Source organism: Dermacentor albipictus, chromosome 10 (assembly GCF_038994185.2).
Source record: "Dermacentor albipictus isolate Rhodes 1998 colony chromosome 10, USDA_Dalb.pri_finalv2, whole genome shotgun sequence".
Lineage (NCBI taxonomy): Eukaryota > Metazoa > Arthropoda > Arachnida > Ixodida > Ixodidae > Dermacentor > Dermacentor albipictus.
Genome location: NC_091830.1, coordinates 10037599 through 10054203, shown reverse-complemented (window position 1 = coordinate 10054203; position 16605 = coordinate 10037599). Strand labels below are relative to the sequence as shown.

General features: G+C 46.3%; 2 protein-coding genes across 4 annotated transcripts in view; both read left to right on the top strand.

Annotated features, from left to right (window-relative positions):
- Nucleotides 1-195, top strand: part of Cpsf100 (cleavage and polyadenylation specificity factor subunit 2) — a 53531-nt gene extending 53336 nt beyond the window's left edge. The window contains exon 16 of the mRNA XM_065451485.2: nt 78-195. Coding sequence (XP_065307557.1) covers nt 78-170 — 93 coding nt within the window. The 3' untranslated portion in view covers nt 171-195. The remainder of the gene's footprint in view (nt 1-77) is intronic.
- A 670-nt stretch (nt 196-865) lies between these two features.
- On the top strand, nt 866-11285 carry LOC135917912 (RAC-beta serine/threonine-protein kinase-like). Of its 3 annotated transcripts, none has more exons than XM_065451531.2 (8): nt 866-1058; nt 1567-1696; nt 3449-3618; nt 4093-4215; nt 4296-4407; nt 5116-5626; nt 6601-7056; nt 9020-11285. In XM_065451531.2, the coding sequence occupies exons 3-8, from the start codon at nt 3474-3476 to the stop codon at nt 9254-9256; spliced, it is 1584 nt and encodes a 527-aa protein (XP_065307603.1). In that variant the 5' UTR covers nt 866-1058; nt 1567-1696; nt 3449-3473; the 3' UTR covers nt 9257-11285. The 3 variants fall into 3 exon arrangements, with proteins under 3 accessions (XP_065307603.1, XP_065307602.1, XP_065307605.1); XM_065451530.2 differs by having other exon boundaries at nt 866-1136; XM_065451533.2 differs by lacking the exon at nt 866-1058 and adding an exon at nt 1185-1490.
- Nucleotides 11286-16605: the final 5320 nt, after the last annotated feature.

Sequence of the window (16605 nt, the reverse complement as noted above, 5' to 3'; positions counted from 1 at the left end):
TTGCTGAGCAGTTGTGTATTTCAGCTCCACAGTTGTTAGTATTCTAGTTATTTCAATGTGTGTCTGATCTTTTGCAGAATGAAGCCGGCCGAATCAACATTGAAGGTTGCCTGTGCGAAGACTACTTCAAAGTGCGCGAGATCCTCTACCAGCAGTATGCCATCATCTAGAAATAAACATGTTTTTATAAATGTACTCTTTCTTGCATGTGGTGTGCTTTAAGCACAAAATATTTGGTGTCACTCCTTCATGCTTTTCTTTGCAGCATCTCCCAACATTCCCTGAACCAGGTCCGCCGATGTGTTTTTCTCTTTTTCTTTTTTGTTAACGAAATGTTAATGTTCTACCATTTTTTAGGCATCCAATGCTAATTTTGTTGACCAGTGCAAGAATTCAGGTAAATTGCTCAGGCTATTTTCCGTGCTAATCGGTGGATGTGTGTGTGTGTGTGTGTGTGTGTGTGTGTGTGTGTGTGTGTGTGTGTATGTGTATGTATGTATGCATGTATATATATAATGTGTGTGTGTGTTTACAAATTCGTGGGCAACGGACTTCACTTGAAGCTTGTAATTATCGCACTTTCGAGCAGTGAACATAAAACCGAATTTAACGTTTAAATATACCGCCACAATCGTGGAAATCGCTCAAACGCGAACTTCCCGAGAATGATGCATCGCGATGCGACTCTCAACTTTTTTTTTTTTTTCAGCTATGTAATTGCGGAATGGCCGTGAGAATCCAATAACTAGCGTTGCAGGGCAAACAATAGCCACGTAGCATGAGTTGGCGCCACTTCTGGGCACACTTCGCTCGATGTAGACGCATGGTCGACGGGCGAGAAAAAAGAAAAGGCAAAGCAAGTCCTGTCGGCGTCGATGCAGCACGTCCTTTGACAAAACTAGAGCAACTCTTCTGAATTGATGACAGCCTCACCCATCATAACCTACTTGTTTGATATCGCTCGCGAACTTGGTGGAGAGGAGGTTTGGGGCGCTGGCGCGGATGGTCACACACAGGAGCACGGGAAACGTGCAAACAAACAAACATTGGGAACGACCGTGAGGGGCTTTGGGTGTTCTCGGAAGTTGTGTTTGCGACTGAGTGAAGTAATGTTAACTTTTCCTGACCATGGGCGGGTAAGCGATGCTGTACGGCCTACTATCGCTCAACGCGCCACACGCGTTCCCTGCGTGCGTCTATCCGAGAACGGTTGTCGGCGCCGTACGCGGCCGATGTTGTTTGCCGACACACGGAAGGTGGTGGGAGGCAAGGCGGCAGCACAGGACAGCCGCCGCAATCGTCGCTAAGCCTACTTTGATGATCGGAGCGTGGTCTCCGCGTTAATTGCTCGCCGGTTGCCTAAATTTGCGCTTCTCCCAAGCAGCCTTGGTGTGCAGCTTGCCGTTGAGGCCCGCCTCTACGGTGACACGGCTTGGGAGAAGTTGGAAAGCGGCGTGCTGTTCCGATAACGGCCCCCTTCCCATCTAGGTGTTGGCAGCGGGCTGTCCGCCTTGGCAGATTTTGGGTGGCGGTCGAGCTAACGTTGCGCGCCTGTTTCTTCGCTAGGGCCGCTCATCGACGGGGCGTCACCACTGACCGGATATAAGCCGAGGACGCCAGTGACCTGCCGCTGCGTCGGACTGCGGATTTACAGCATCATATCTTGTCGGGCCGGGGGTTAAACTGCCGCTGCTAGGTGAGCCCACTTCCTACAGCAGTGCATATTGCGTTGGCTTCCTCTGTAGAAAACACGCATGGACATACGAAAGCTGTCGAATTGTTTGGTGATTAAGGTGATCGGCGTGAGCTGTCGTTTTGTGTCCTTGCTTGTCTCTTCCTTGCAATGCGTCTATGAGGTTGCCGCCGCGACCTCGACAGCGGCATTAGGTATTTACGGTGCCTTGGTGCAGCAGTTCTGAGAGACAGTTTCACAGTGGCAACTTCACGTACTGCTATTCGCCTAGCGCCCCTCAGGAACGAGAGAATTCGCCTTGAAGCCGCGTTTTGAGCAGCGTGCTCACTTCGATCTCTCCACTGGCGAGCCGAGTGCTTGCCAAATGTGCGCACCAGCGCAGTGGTTGTCCTTCGCACAAGCCTTGTTGACAGTGTAGCTTTCTCTTTTTGGTTGGGACAGGAATGAGTTATTGCCAGCGAGAAGAAAAACAAAGTGTCTAACGGAACTCTTCGCGTCTTTCCCGTCTGCTTTTTTACCTCGTGGTGTTATTGCGCAAAGTCTAGCTGCAACATCTCTTCGGTCTTATCTTCTGCGCCGTTAGCTGTGAAGAGAGCTCCAAAAACACCTACAGTCACCGTCAGCGGTAATGCTAACAAGATGTTTGTGCATTTTTGGTTCGGGCGGGCGGGCTGCCGAACAGGCGAGGTCATTTCGGAGTCGTCATTGCATTCTATAGTACAGCTGACGTTGCTTGCTAAAAGCGGAAATGTTGCTCACTGGACGCAGGTTGTTGTTTGTCCGCACCTGCGGCTGAAAATACGCACTAGCGCGCCGACATCCGCTTGCGATTTCGTTGTTTGTCTGTCTGTACTGATTGTATCGTAAGCAGCCTTGTTGCAGGATTAGTTGAAAGCAGTGTTATCTGTGCAATAGTGTACACCAGCCAACTGAAGCACAACCAAATTTTCTCCCGGGATGATCTGTGAGCCTTGTGGAAGCAGTTTGCGAAGCCGTCTATGCAGCATTTGTCGATGATCCTCGCGCAAACGCGTTAGTCAGAGGTGAGAGCAACCTGGCGCCCTTCTAGAACAGTACTTAAAAGTGCTCCGATGAAGGAATAGTTCGTATAGCATGGCTTGATGTTTAAGCTTTGTTGCGTGGGGTAACACGCTTAATTAACCAACTTTACTTGAACCAGCAGATGTTCAAAATACATCGATGTTTGGTTTCTGTTCGTGCATTTGTAGTTCTGCATGTTTCTGTTGAGCATAGTGGCCATTATATGCTTAGTACCGTCGAGTGGTTCTTCTGAATGTATTTGCCAACTTCCTAGGAACTCAGTTGCATGCAGTGTATTTCTTGCTTCAGCACATCCTTTAGAAGCTGTTTTGGATACTTTTAATAAAACTGAATGTTTTCTTTTTCTTCATTAGAGCATGGCTAAGCCAGTTGGCTGAGTTGTACTGCTGGGGCAGTTATCACGTCAATCACATTCTTGTATACTAGAAGCCGTAGAAGTACCAGGGTAGCTATCATTTGCGTTTCCAACAGGAAAAGGCAAATCGCTGCACTTAGTGCACCTCCGAATAAGAGGCTTGTTGTGTATGACAAGTTTCTTTGCGACACTGTCTTTCTAAGAAATCATTACGTGAGTTTTCATTGCCGCTTCTTGCTGAAGTTCAGCGGATGACAGTTTTCTCTTTCATAAACCTTCCTTCACCTTGCGGGCTTCCACAGAACTGATTTGCCATATTGTCCTCATATTTTGCGCAGGCTGGCTTGGTCCGGCGGGGTCACGATGATGGAAGCGCCGCTGGCGCCGCAGCAACGTGCCCCGCTCGGAATGCACCCCGGAGGCATGAGCATGGCCCCCTTCGGCATGGAGCCCATCGTTGCCGACCCGGAGCCGTCCATCGTCAAGGAAGGCTGGCTCAACAAACGAGGTCAGTCCATGGGTGGTGCTGCAGTGATAACTCTTTTTTCTATACGAAATCATTGCAACGCCATCTGTGGTAGTTGTCACATGAACCTTGCACGTTTTCACCCGCCGAGGTTGCTCAGTGGCTATGGTGTTGGGCTGCTGAGCACGAGGTCGCGGGATCGAATCCCGGCCACGGCGGCCGCATTTCGATGGGGGCAGAATGTGGAAACGCCTGTGTACTTAGATTTAGGTGCACGTTAAAGAACCCCAGGTGGTCAAAATTTCCGGAGTCCTCCACTACAACGTGCCTCATAATCAGAAAGTGGTTTTGGCATGTAAAACCCCACAATTTAATTTTTTTAAACTTGCATGTTTGTTTGTCTTGAACCTCATCGGATTTTCTAGCTCAGCAGTGCTGCTGTTCGGTAACAGGTCTCCAGCTAGAGCTGGCATCAGTGCGTCATCTTTACTGATCCTTTTGATGCGTTCAATGCAGGGGAACACATCAAGAACTGGCGAAAGCGCTACTTTGTGCTACGTGAGGATGGCACATTGATTGGGTTCAAGCTTAAGCCTGAGCATAGCCACGCTGACCCTCTGAACAACTTTACTGTAAAAGGTTTGTGTCCCTCATCGTCGCAATAAACAGTCTGCGTGACGGGTGGTAATTTCTCATTTCTCCTCTCTCACCTGCTGTAGGCTGCCAACTGATGAAGTCTGAGCGACCAAAGCCATTCACCTTCATCATACGTGGCCTGCAGTGGACGACGGTCATTGAGCGCATGTTCTGCGTCGACTCTGAGGATGACCGGTGAGACCTTGCTGTTGGAGATAAGAGTGTCCACAATTGCGGAAGCTGCTTATTGTTGATGCTTCCGAATATTTGCGTGTCATGTGCTTGGCTGCACACACAAGCAAGCAATGCAATCACTAAATGCATGCAGTGCACATCTAATGGGCTATGCATACATTATATGCTATCCACATGCTGCTATCTTCACTGTGCTGACTGCATTGTGCTTGCTGTCAAAAGCCTACGGGACTTGACATCAACAAAGTAAAATAGTTTTGTCATAGCTTTAGCGGGAACTGCACATTCAGCTTGCTCTGCCGGCCTCCATTTTTGTTTTGGTGTCTCGCACTACATACAGCGGCAGCCACCTATTTGTTGACCTGTTGTTATCCCGCAGCTAATGCGGGTTGAAAAAAAATCTTTTCGCAGGAAATTGAACCCGCGTAATGCAATGCTCGCATCCTGTTGTCACACCCCTGAATTCATGTCAATTTTTTTTTTACAAAAGAGTGCGATCATTATTTGAGTAAATACGGTACTTTTCAAGTACCCAAAATATTGATGACAGCAAATGTTTGGTTGATACCGATACACCATGAGCATTGTCTTGAAGGTGTGTCAAGAGCACAGCTTAACATTGCAAGCTGGGCGACGTCTGCTTTGTAGCTGCGAAGCCTTGCCCTGCCGGCCTCATGGTGAGTCTGTGTGTCTCTGTACTTGACGTAGGGAGGGTTGGTGCCGGGCCATCCAGCAGGTGTCCGAGAAGTTGGCGAGCGAGGAGGACGTTGAGATGGCCGAGCCCAAGGACGAGCAGTCCCTGCGTGACAAGTTCAGCATCTCCACCCGCACATACGCAACAGGCAACCGACTTAGCCTGGACAACTTTGAGTTCCTCAAAGTGCTCGGCAAGGGCACCTTTGGCAAGGTAGTGCTGTGTCGTGAGAAATCCACGGAGTCCCTGTATGCGATCAAGATTCTCAAGAAGAAGGTTGTCATTGACAAGGATGAGGTGGCACATACGCTGACCGAGAACCGGGTGCTGCGCAGCACCAAGCACCCGTTCCTCATCTCTCTGCGCTACTCCTTCCAGACGGCTGACCGCCTCTGCTTCGTCATGGAATATGTCAACGGTGGCGAGCTCTTTTTCCACCTGTCACGCGACCGTGTATTCACTGAGGAGCGCACCCGCTTCTACTCGGCCGAGATCCTGCTCGCCCTTGAATACCTACACAGCCAGGTGCGTCTTTACCTCTCACCTGCTGCATCCCACTTTCTAGATGCACGAGCACTCAATTGCCATCTGTTTTAATTCGGTGGCCACATTCCAGTGGGGGCAGCATGTAAGATCACTGGTGTGGCGAGCTTGTGGTGAGCGGAAGCTAGAGGAGTGTGCATGCCATGGGAGGACAAGACGCAGAAGAGATCATTTGAAGGAAAATGATGCTATTGTCTCGCAAGAGTGGCTGTCTTCCAACCAGGAACTGTTGTCCACAGACTAATAGATATATATATTGTTACAATTCGGTAGTCTTGCCTTTACCACCACCAAAAGCCTTCACACGCCCTTCTACTCTGTGAACAGAGAGAAAAATCAGACATCCACCCGTTCGTAGCAATTGCTACAAAGGAAACCCATACGGGTTCCTCGAAAGAAAAGCCACAAAGTTGAAGAAAAATTCGTCCTGGTCCGGGACGAATTGCTACAAAGGAACCCGTATGGGTTTCCTTTGTAGCAATTGCTGCGAACAGGTGGATGTCTGATTTTTCTCTTTATTCATTACTTCTCTCCACCTTGCGGGTTTCCGCAGAACTACTACGTCATACTCTGTGAACGTAGGCCTGTGGTGAAAAATATTGTACGGGAACAATACATTCCTTGTACAAGGAGAACCAGTTGGGCGACTGTGACAACACACATTTTCTGAACAAATCTCGGAGAGCCTTCATGCTCTGACATAGTTTGTGTGGCGCAAAAATACAGGACGAGAACAACTAGCAACAACAAGAGCAGCAAGTAGAACAGGTGCTACTCACACTTCCTCCCTAGGAGAACTGCAGTTAGAAGAAGAAATGTCAGTGGACGAGAGTTTTTGATTGAGAAACAGCCTTGCAGAGTTGCTGACTCACCCTTTTGTTTCCTGAAGGCCTTGTCCGTCTCAACTACGGAACCTGCTCCATTTCAGTGAGAGTCTTTTAAATGGTCTGTTGCAGGGCATTATCTACCGGGACCTGAAGCTGGAAAACCTCTTGCTGGACAGGGAGGGCCACGTCAAGATTGCGGACTTTGGCCTCTGCAAAGAGGACATCTCATTTGGGTCCACAACCAAGACCTTCTGTGGCACGCCCGAGTATCTGGCGCCCGAGGTTTTAGAGGACACTGACTATGGCCGGGCCGTGGACTGGTGGGGCCTGGGTGTCGTCATGTACGAGATGATGTGTGGCCGCCTACCCTTCTACAGCCGAGACCATGATGTGCTGTTTGAACTCATCCTCGTTGAAGAAGTCAAGTACCCCAAGAGCATGAGCCCCGAGGCACGGAACCTGCTTTCGGGACTGCTCGTCAAGAACCCGAGGCACCGGCTGGGTGGCTCAGTCAACGATGCCGCTGACATCAAGGTGCACCCGTTCTTCCGCTCCGTCAACTGGGACGACGTGGCCCAGAAGAAGGTGAGGGCTGTTCCTGGGACCAGGGCTAAAGTTTGCCATGCATCAAGTTGCTTTCTGTTTTATTGCAGTCGCTATTTTGTGGGCACTCCAGCCGCACTCGTGACATCAGTGACATCTCCCAGTTTTGGTCAGGGAAAGAAAGACGCCAAAAATGACAATAGCAATTCCACTGTGAAGTGAGATCCCTCCACTATTTCCCACTACCCAAAGCCTGTCTCGTATTATATCGTCCTTGAACATGCTGTCTGGCAAAACATGCCAAAGTTGAAGCAGCAGAGTGCTAGTTGCTCGTGCAAGGAGTGTTGCAGCTCAACGCCGGAGGTACAGTGACATAGTAGTGTGGTGTGGCTGCACACCACTACTATGCAGTTATGGAGCAGGAAGCAGATGCACATTGTGCCCAACTTGAGGAGGCGGCAGTGCCCATAAAAAAATCTAGTCTTACTCTTTTTAATACATTCAAATTCAGGTTTATTTACCAGACAATATGCTGGAAAGTCTGCTGGGCTAAAAGCCATGAAAACGACTTGACGGGGCCCCGGTGACCGTTGCATACTGTTCACAATACCTTGCTGTCATTCTTGATGTTTCACCTTTCAAGCAAAATCCAGGGGAATATAGAATGTTCCTATCTGACCTCCTAATGGGCTTTGTTGTAGAATTGTAAAAGAGGTTGGGTGTTATTGTGGAGATTGTGAGAAGGGCTGTGTCGTACCATTATGTCAGTGTTTCGTTTGCACTGTGCCATCGTGATTACCATGCCTACTATGACTATTGAAAAGTCAGCCATAGTCATTTTTCATTTCCCCCTTTTTTTCTCATTTGCCATTCACATGCAATAGAACTTCACTGTTACAAGTCACTGCCCAAGTTCATCTAAGATAACTCATTAGATGTGTGGTCTGGACTATTTTGTTTTTATAGATATGTTCCTTCAATTATTGTTAAATGTTTTAACAGGGTTTTAATTAAGCACTTGCTACACATGAAGGTGCTCAGCCTAACCTAAAGAGTAACTTTGATTATTATTTTGTCATGTCTGATGTAGCTCGTTTCTCAAAAAGCAAGAAACACCACGTAGAAACCAAAGCTAGAAACAAGAGCATCAGTAACTAGATACATGTCCGGACAATGTGTTTAACTGTAAGGAATTCTGAACACTCCCGGGCCGTGCTTTTCTAGTAATACCTTTTCTGACTTATTGGGTTTCATCTGTTGTCAAAGCAACATCCTGTCCATGTTATCAGTGGGATCAGCCAGCCATGAGAGGTGTACGATAAGAGTGGCATAGAACCGATTGGAAGGAATTGCTATAATGCCACTGCCCTAGGCTGCACGACATTTCTTGGTACAAAAACAAAAAAGACCGAAATTGCTCTATAAAGGTTATATCACTGCCAAAACCTTTACACCAGGAAATAAGTGCAACCCGGAAACTCATGGCAGTAAGGCTCCTGCACAGATTGTGCAAAGACAGCTTCATGAGATACATTGCGAGCAGCAAACACAGGTGGTCATTTGAATGAAGTCATTCAAGGTCATTCATTTGAATGAAGCCATTTGAAGTCATTTACTCATGTTTATACCCAAGTCAACTTAACATCACTGTCAGTGACTTTCATTATGTCAACCGGTACTCACTCCTGCTTGTGCTCGCATCCACTCGCACCTTTCTTCACTTGCAGACACACTGTCATGCCTTTTAATGTGTGTAGAACAGATATGAATCGGGTGTGCTTCTGTGTGAGTTTGCTGACCTACGATAGCATATCTTCTTACATGCCTTAATACTATCCGTTTCGTCATCATAGGCAGCCAAATTAATGTTATGTGGGCTCAGGCTAACAGAGTTTTGAATGAATATTTTATCAGTCTAAACAGGTTCAGTGTTCCTATTTAGTGTCCCTTTAAGGGGCTGCTGTTGCGACAGGCTTGTGAGACCAGCCCTGCCTGTTACCCACAGGTGACGCCGCCCTTCAAGCCGCTAGTAACCTCTGACACGGATACGCGCTACTTCGACCAGGAATTCACGGGCGAAACGGTGGAGCTGACACCGCCTGAGGAAGGCCCCCTGAACTCCATATCCGAGGAGTTTGAGCAGCCCTATTTCCAGCAGTTCTCGTACCACGGCAGCTCTGGTGCCCTGTGCGGGGGGGGCCGCGGCTACTCGGCGGGAGATCGAAAGGCCATCCTCTCCTGAGCGGAAGAGGTCATTGTGGAACTTCTGTCTTTCTCTCTCTCTCTTTCATGAACAGTGCACACACAGCTGAGGCGGAACACGACATCCAGATAACACAGTGAACTTGCATCGGCCGCAGTGAAATGGAACACACGAGCCACTCAAGGGTAAAATGTGTTCTGTCATCCGTCAGAAGTTACCCCTACAACCCTGTTTATTGCAGATGGTCCTGTATAGAGTTGAATGGTTTGAGATTGCAAAAGCAATTGTTTGACCCAGCACGTCATCTTTGAGTGTGCTCTGCCCTTTTCGGATTTTTCAGGAGAGCTTTTGCTTAAAATGGTCGGCACTTACACATGTTCTTAAAGGACACTGTAAAATATTTGTCACGTTTAGTATCTGCATTCACTCTGGAAAGGTGCAATGAACCATGACGTTCAACCAAAATGTTGGTGGGCAGTTTGCTACAAAAGCGTGCTATGAGCTTATGCTATTTCAGTGCTGAGCAACGCATTGCAGGAATTGTCAGTTCCATGTTACAGTACAGTTAACTCTCAATGCTACGAATATCTTGGGGCATCATAAAGGATTTTTATTATCTGAAATTCATAGTATTGATAAGTGTTCACAGCACGTAAGTGACATTAAGACATTCTTGTTTATTACGTTTGGGACTATTTCCAGTTGAAGATGTTCTTGATGACCTTACTGACCTTCATTCCCTTAGTGTTGTGTCAAGTAGGCACTCCCAGACTGCGCAAAACTTTGCACTTGTTTCTTCGCCTACCTATCCAGGGCTCAGTGCGTGTCACAGTGAGTGCTTTGCAACTACAAAGTTCTTGGCCAGGATCATGAGAGGCCCAGTATGTGATATGCCACTTTGCTGCTATGCACCACAGCCATACTCTTCCTACTGTGAAAGGTTTTGTGGCTACTCACAAATTCGTACTACTCGTTACAGCCCAGTATAGCGTTCAAGTCATCCCAAAACAGAATGCATCATACTTAATTTTTTGTAGGACTACTTAGGTATTCATAGCACCGTGAAATTCTAGTAAACTGTGATCGTATTATCGAGATTCCACTGTATTGTTAACTTTTATGTAAGAACTTTGTTGTTCTGTGTTACAAGCTAGCTTATACAGACTGCAAAGTAATGGCATGCCTTTGGTACTTGCACTGCGGACCTGCGTTAAATCCTGGCATTTTCTGCAAGTTCACAAGCCTACGGCCATGTAACCTTGCTGATGATGGCGGTTTGTCACATCTGTGGGGGTGAAGGTGTCAAGTGCGTGATCTTGCACAGTACGTAAAATTACGCTAGTGCGCTTGTCCACACACATCGTCTGACATAACCAGAATAGCAGTCCCTGGACTAGAATCATAAGTTGTCAACATGCAGGTTAGTGACATCTTGCTGCCCTGTGTTCCTCACTGTTCAAGCTCTCAAAACACGCCTCAGCTTTAACAGTGCTACGAGTAGCAATGCGGCCATCTTCATTAGGGCAAGTTAGGAGTGTGGAATAGCCTGCTTACAGAAATTTGTATTGCAGGTTGCGGGCATTTTGCAGGTATGTGTGCTGCAAGAGAAATTTAGAAATAGCAACTCGAGTGGCTTGCTTATACAAAGGGACTTTGGTGTAGGCACGAAAAAAAAAAAATTACATCACTTGTGCATGGAACCCAAAATCCGTTGTGCAAATGACGATGTAGTGCACAAACATTGGGCCCTTACTGTCTAGAGCGTTCCCAAGAATTTGTGTTGAAGCCATGTTGGGGCCTTTGTGGTGCACAGTTTCACTCGACCCCGTCTAGGGGGGATTGTAGTTGTGCTGCAGTCTGAAACAGGTGCCGCGTTTTCCCTCAGCTGCTGTAGCAAATCCTGTGCTGTGGACAGACTCGCATTTCTGCCCAAACAGTTGGCACTGAAGCTGCCGATATGCAGTGGAACCAACCAAGTTGCCCTTCCGCTTGACTCCTGGGAAGAACGGAATGCAACGTGTACATAATGTAAGGCCTGAGGTGGGGCTAATAAAATGCTTCACGGAGATTGTGACTACATTGGATGAGGGCACCTCCACCATGGTGTCAAACCTAACAGAAAAATATACTTTTTTTTTTGCTTGAACCAGAACTGAACCGGAACACTATGATATTTTGCACTCATGAGCCAGACCGAAAGAAAAAAAATAATGGTTTTCGGTTCAGGCTGGCCACCTTTCCAGGAGCTTTTTATCCATGCATTGCCTGCTCTTGTGGATTAACCATGCTACCTTATTTGTAAATACCCACCCTCCTCTCGCAATTTTGAATGTAAAAACATCTTTAGAAGGGTTGCTAGCATATTGCGGCAAGAGGTAGACTATGTGTTGTGTTAACACGACAACATGGCATCGCATCCGACGTGCAGACTCGCCAGGCTGTGATGCGTGCAAAGTAGCCGATACAGTGGAGCTCATGTAAGTGTTGCTTGTCCCCAGTATGACTGTGAATGGCAGGCGATAATCTATTCGTTATCACCAATGAACAACAGGCCATTCAGTGAACTATTGTTACTAGGACATTTACCGGACATACCAATGAAGCAAGCCATCAAGGCTCTCCTAGAATATTTAGTTCACTCAAGTTAGCATTAACGGTTGTGTATGGGCCCTTCGAACACAAACGTGTATATAATCGCATCCTGCTACCCGTCCTCATTATTGCTTCTCGGTCCCCCATTTTTCTCCTCTTCCTTTTCCCCCTGAGCTAGCAGGCTACCCGCCGTGGTTGCTCAGCGGCTATGGTGTTGGGCTGCTGAGCACGACGTCGCGGGATCAAATCCCGGCCACGGCGGCCACATTTCGATCGGGGCGAAATGCGAAAACACCCGTGTACTTAGATTTAGCTGCACGTTAAAGAACCCCAGGTGGTCGAAATCTCCAGAGTCCTCCACTACAGCGTGCCTCATAATCGGAAAGTAGTTTTGGCACGTAAAACTCCATAATTTAATTTTTTTTAGAGTAGCAGGCTGGATGACTGTTTCCTCAATATGTTCACCCTCCCTCTCTCTCTCTCTCTCTCTCTCTCTCTCTCTCTCTCTCTCTCTCTCTCTCTCTCAATAAAGCTTTACTTTGCATAGATTCCAGCATTGGTGTTGGATCTGTAATTCTTTTGTAACTATGTGCAGCTTGAAGAACAAACAGGTGTAATCCTTCAGGGCAGCTCAGCGGCATCGTCAAGTTTTTGTACAAATTAAATTTGTGCTGGTTTACTGTATTCTTTACTCAGGCAAATGAACCCGAAGCAGTGTAAACTTTTCAATCTGCCGGAACTAAGCTGTTTCTGGTGAACCATAGCAAAAATTTTCTGTTCAACACTTTGTCCTCTTCTGAGGGGATTCGAAAACACATTACGTTTTATTGTCTATTGTTTCCATTGTCTTTTATCACTAGGCTTAAACGAATGGGTGTTATGAAGTTGGCTGTTGGTTATGCTTGCATCTGACTTTCTAAATTCAATGAAACTCTTTTTCCATGCGCTTGTGCATGGCGCACTTCGCTATTCTGAGAATAAGCATCAACGGTTCTATGCTTCTAAAGTGCAGCCTTCAATATTTTGTGGCACAATGGAAGAAAGCCACAATCCCAGAGGCCATGCAAAACATAATGCACACTTGTAATCATTGTCATGAAGTTTGACCGCACTTTATTATACAACTTAGAAGAACTTGTTGTTGGGCGAGTTGGTAGATATTAGCGAACATTGTTTAACTGCGCGAACAAACGAACCACAAAGACAGCAAGGGACAAGGACGGGCGCAGACTTGCAACTAAAGTTTATTCCACAACGTCTACATATAAGTACACCCCCGACATAAACCACTGCGCGTGTGCGAAAAAAGGTAAGATAAAAGAAAAGTAAAACCTTGTATAAGCCAAGCGCGACCTACCTACGATCGTCAATAAACCTCATCACACTGTTATGTAAATAAACTGAGGTGTCACTGACACATTCTTGTCCCTTCTTTCTAATATGGTACGCCTCGACTAGCTCCCTGGCTCGGCTATATCGGCAGTGGCACAAAATCTTTACTTCCTTCGTGATCGGCTTGCACGTGCACGCCAGGCAGTGGACAGGCAGGTGCCCATTCGTTTTATTTCTAATAGACAATTCATGCTCACGCAAGCATACATTCACACACCTTCCTGTTTGGCCTATGTAAACTTTGCCGCATGATAGGGACAAGGACTGCGCCCGTCCTTGTCCCTTGCTGTCTTTGTGGTTCGGTTGTTCGTGCAGTTAAACAATGTTCGTTATTATACAATACTGAGATACTATTTATCAGCAGTTCCAGCAGTAGTGCTTACAGCATGCTATGTGTAATTACGTGCGACGTAGATAAATTGCATATTAGATCAAAAAGGACATTGTTAGAATTATTTTGTAGGCTGTTGCAATAAAAGGGGGCAAAAAGTGTTCATAGGATGCCTACCATAGCCTCGAGAAATACCGCACTGGCAATTTCCGACTCGTTTTATTAGTGCGAGCAAAGCATGCGACCAATACGAAGATCTTCCCACATTTATTTTTCTCTTGTTTCGATAAGTCCACTTGGTTTCCATTGCACTGTGGGAGTTGTCATTAGGGAGGGGGCGGAGGGGGGGAGCGGGAGGGCTATGTGAGCACTATTTCTTGCTTTGAACCAAACTGCACTAAGTGCAGAAATGAACTGCATTAAGTGGAGGACGTTTCATGGAAGGGAAAAATTGTCCTCTACCTGTAGAATAGCATGAAGCTGGCGAAGCTTTGTCCTCCACCTTGCGTATTTCCGCAAAACTGATTTGAGATATTCGATGAGTGTCCCTGTGCTTTGAGTTGACAATTCTGCTTTGCTGTGCGATCTGAAGGCTTCCTGGTTAGCTCGGAAGGTATAGCGACTGCTCCAGAAACCTGTTGGTCCTATTTTCAATCCATGGACTAGGACAAATTTTAATTCAAAACTGGGGGGACTTCCTGAGAAGCCTATGCAGGTTTGTAGCTTCATGCTGCTATTGGGTGGATTTCATTTTATTTCCTGTCCCAATCGTCCCATTCCTTGAGTGTGTGCGCAGCTGGCCTGCCTGTGCCGTGATAGTACCTGTTGTCCTTGCCGTCTTTCTACCATACTCAAATCCAAGGCAAGTTGAGTGTCCAGGTCAACTATGTATAGTAGATCATTTGGCATGAGTTACTGTTGTGCAACATGTGTATTGTGGTCCACCTGCTACCCTTCAACTCTGCCTCTACTGTAGAATCTTGCCCTTCAATCCTTAAGGTTGGTTGAATGATGGTGCTGATCGCTGACATTGGCACATGCTCGCAATGGGGAATTGGCCATGCAGTGGGCTGTAGAGCAATAAAAGGTTGGGGGAATAGTAGTAATAGTTTTAATGAGACTATTAATTAAGGCTTTTGTTGGGGCTAGGTGGAATATTGTAGTTATGAAGCAACACTGCTAAGTTGAAGCATACACAGGGACGAAAATAGCAAAGACCAAGTGCTTTGTCACTTCTGTTTTTGTCCCTGTGTACGTTTCAACTTAGCAGTGCAGCTTTATAAGTCTGCGTGTATTAAAGCTAGAAATTATAAATATCATTTTACCTGAATAATTATTTGATAGAAGAATAAGAAGATGGAGATGTTTGGTAGTCAGTCTACTATTAGGGAGTAAAAGGAATTCCAAGCTGGTAAAGGAATGATAGGGTAAATATGAGTACATTCTTGAAGCTGCACAGGTGAAGGCAAAGACAGAGGCAGGCACATTGGCGCACACCAGCAATCGACATTTATTGGCAGACTTGGCAGACTTGACTGTGGTTGGCACCTACGTAATGCAAAGCATTGTGTGAATCATTGCAGCATGAGATGGTTGTATCAGTAATGTTGTGTAGTGAACGGTTATGTAATATTATAGGCTGTAGTATTTATATTAAGTAAAACAGTGTTAGTGCTCATGACAAAATATGAGAATGAAAGCAAACGAAAACCCAGTGGCCTCAGTGCACATGTCCAGTCACCCCTGTGACACAATTTTTGACTGGCCCACGAAAACAGTGAGATGGACTCACCCGCCAGAAAGCCGTTCAATCCAAAGAAAAATGCTTCACATTAAAGCCATGAATAATGTGGCAGTTATACAAAATGCAAACCTTCCGTCTTTAATGCTATAAAGGCCTAAAAAAGTATGAAAAAATGCCAATTAAGGAACTGAGAGAGAAAGAAAAATGCGTACGGGGAGTGTTGGCCACGAATCTGGTGGAGCAAGTAAATATGCTACACTGCAGCTGCGCATGTGTTCTCTGTTCTCTTCAGTTTAGCTTGTGGAACTTCACAACTAAACATATCCTTGCCCTCCTTGCTCCAAGCAAGGGTTTGATGTATTCCTTGACAATGCAACGCGAATATAAACCGTGTGCTCCATTCACAGTTGACATAGAGGCCACTAAGGACTACGACTGACAACATCGTTTTGTGGAATTGGTGATGTAGTTTGACACATTTGGTGCACGACGTCTGGGCAACTGCATGATGTGCAAGAATTTGGATATGCGAGGGGCCACGCAGTGCCACCTCTGGCACTACCTGTGCGCAATGCATCTGGTGGCTGGGCTTCGGCAAGTGCATTAGCTTAGGCTGGTGAAGCGATTCTTCCAAGACCCGATTCGCATTTATTTGGCAGAAATAAGTTACTGACTAGCCGAAATATTTTTTAAAAATTATTTCTGAACTTCACGCTCGATTTGCAGCACATACTGGTACGTTGGTGTGACAACATTAATATATAAGTATTTTTTCACGTTCTGGTCATTTTCGTTACAAAATGTTCCCATAATTCTTTCTTAGAATGCAATGTAATTCTTGCGTATTGATAAAATATTTAGTTTCGAGAAGACGCTGTCTAGGTATTGTGACGTCACAAGGGGCAAGCATGGGAACATCAAACCGTTTATCATTTATATACATCCTTTCTGGCTTACCAAAACTGTGCTTGCGGTAAGGCTGCTTCTTGATTTCATTAAGTGTAATTTACAAGTCCAGAGTGCGTTCTCTTTGTGTTCCTTTAGTCCTTCAGGCCACCATGCTTCGTTCATGTGTATTTTGTTGCATGAGGAATCTGCTGTTGATTCCTCTCCAAGGAGCAGCGCCCCTGCGAGTCTCCGATTGTTGGGATCTGCAGTATATACCCAGAATTAAGAGGACTGCTATATGACAACACCGCATGCGAACTTCTCAAAGGGAACCTACTGGGATAAAGGGAATAAGCTTTTCCTTCCCCCATGTGTAGACCTTAATTCTTGCGCCTGGATACAAAGGATGCTTTCCGCCTTCGAGGCACCCTCTGGGATATC

Bases quoted from the DNA above. Each gene is read 5' to 3' on its own strand.
- LOC135917912 (XM_065451531.2), top strand. From the start codon at position 3,474: ATGATGGAAGCGCCGCTGGCGCCGCAGCAACGTGCCCCGCTCGGAATG. The intron at 3,619-4,092 runs GTCAGTCCATGG...CGTTCAATGCAG, and splicing joins AGGCTGGCTCAACAAACGAG to GGGAACACATCAAGAACTGG. The intron at 4,216-4,295 runs GTTTGTGTCCCT...CACCTGCTGTAG, and splicing joins GAACAACTTTACTGTAAAAG to GCTGCCAACTGATGAAGTCT.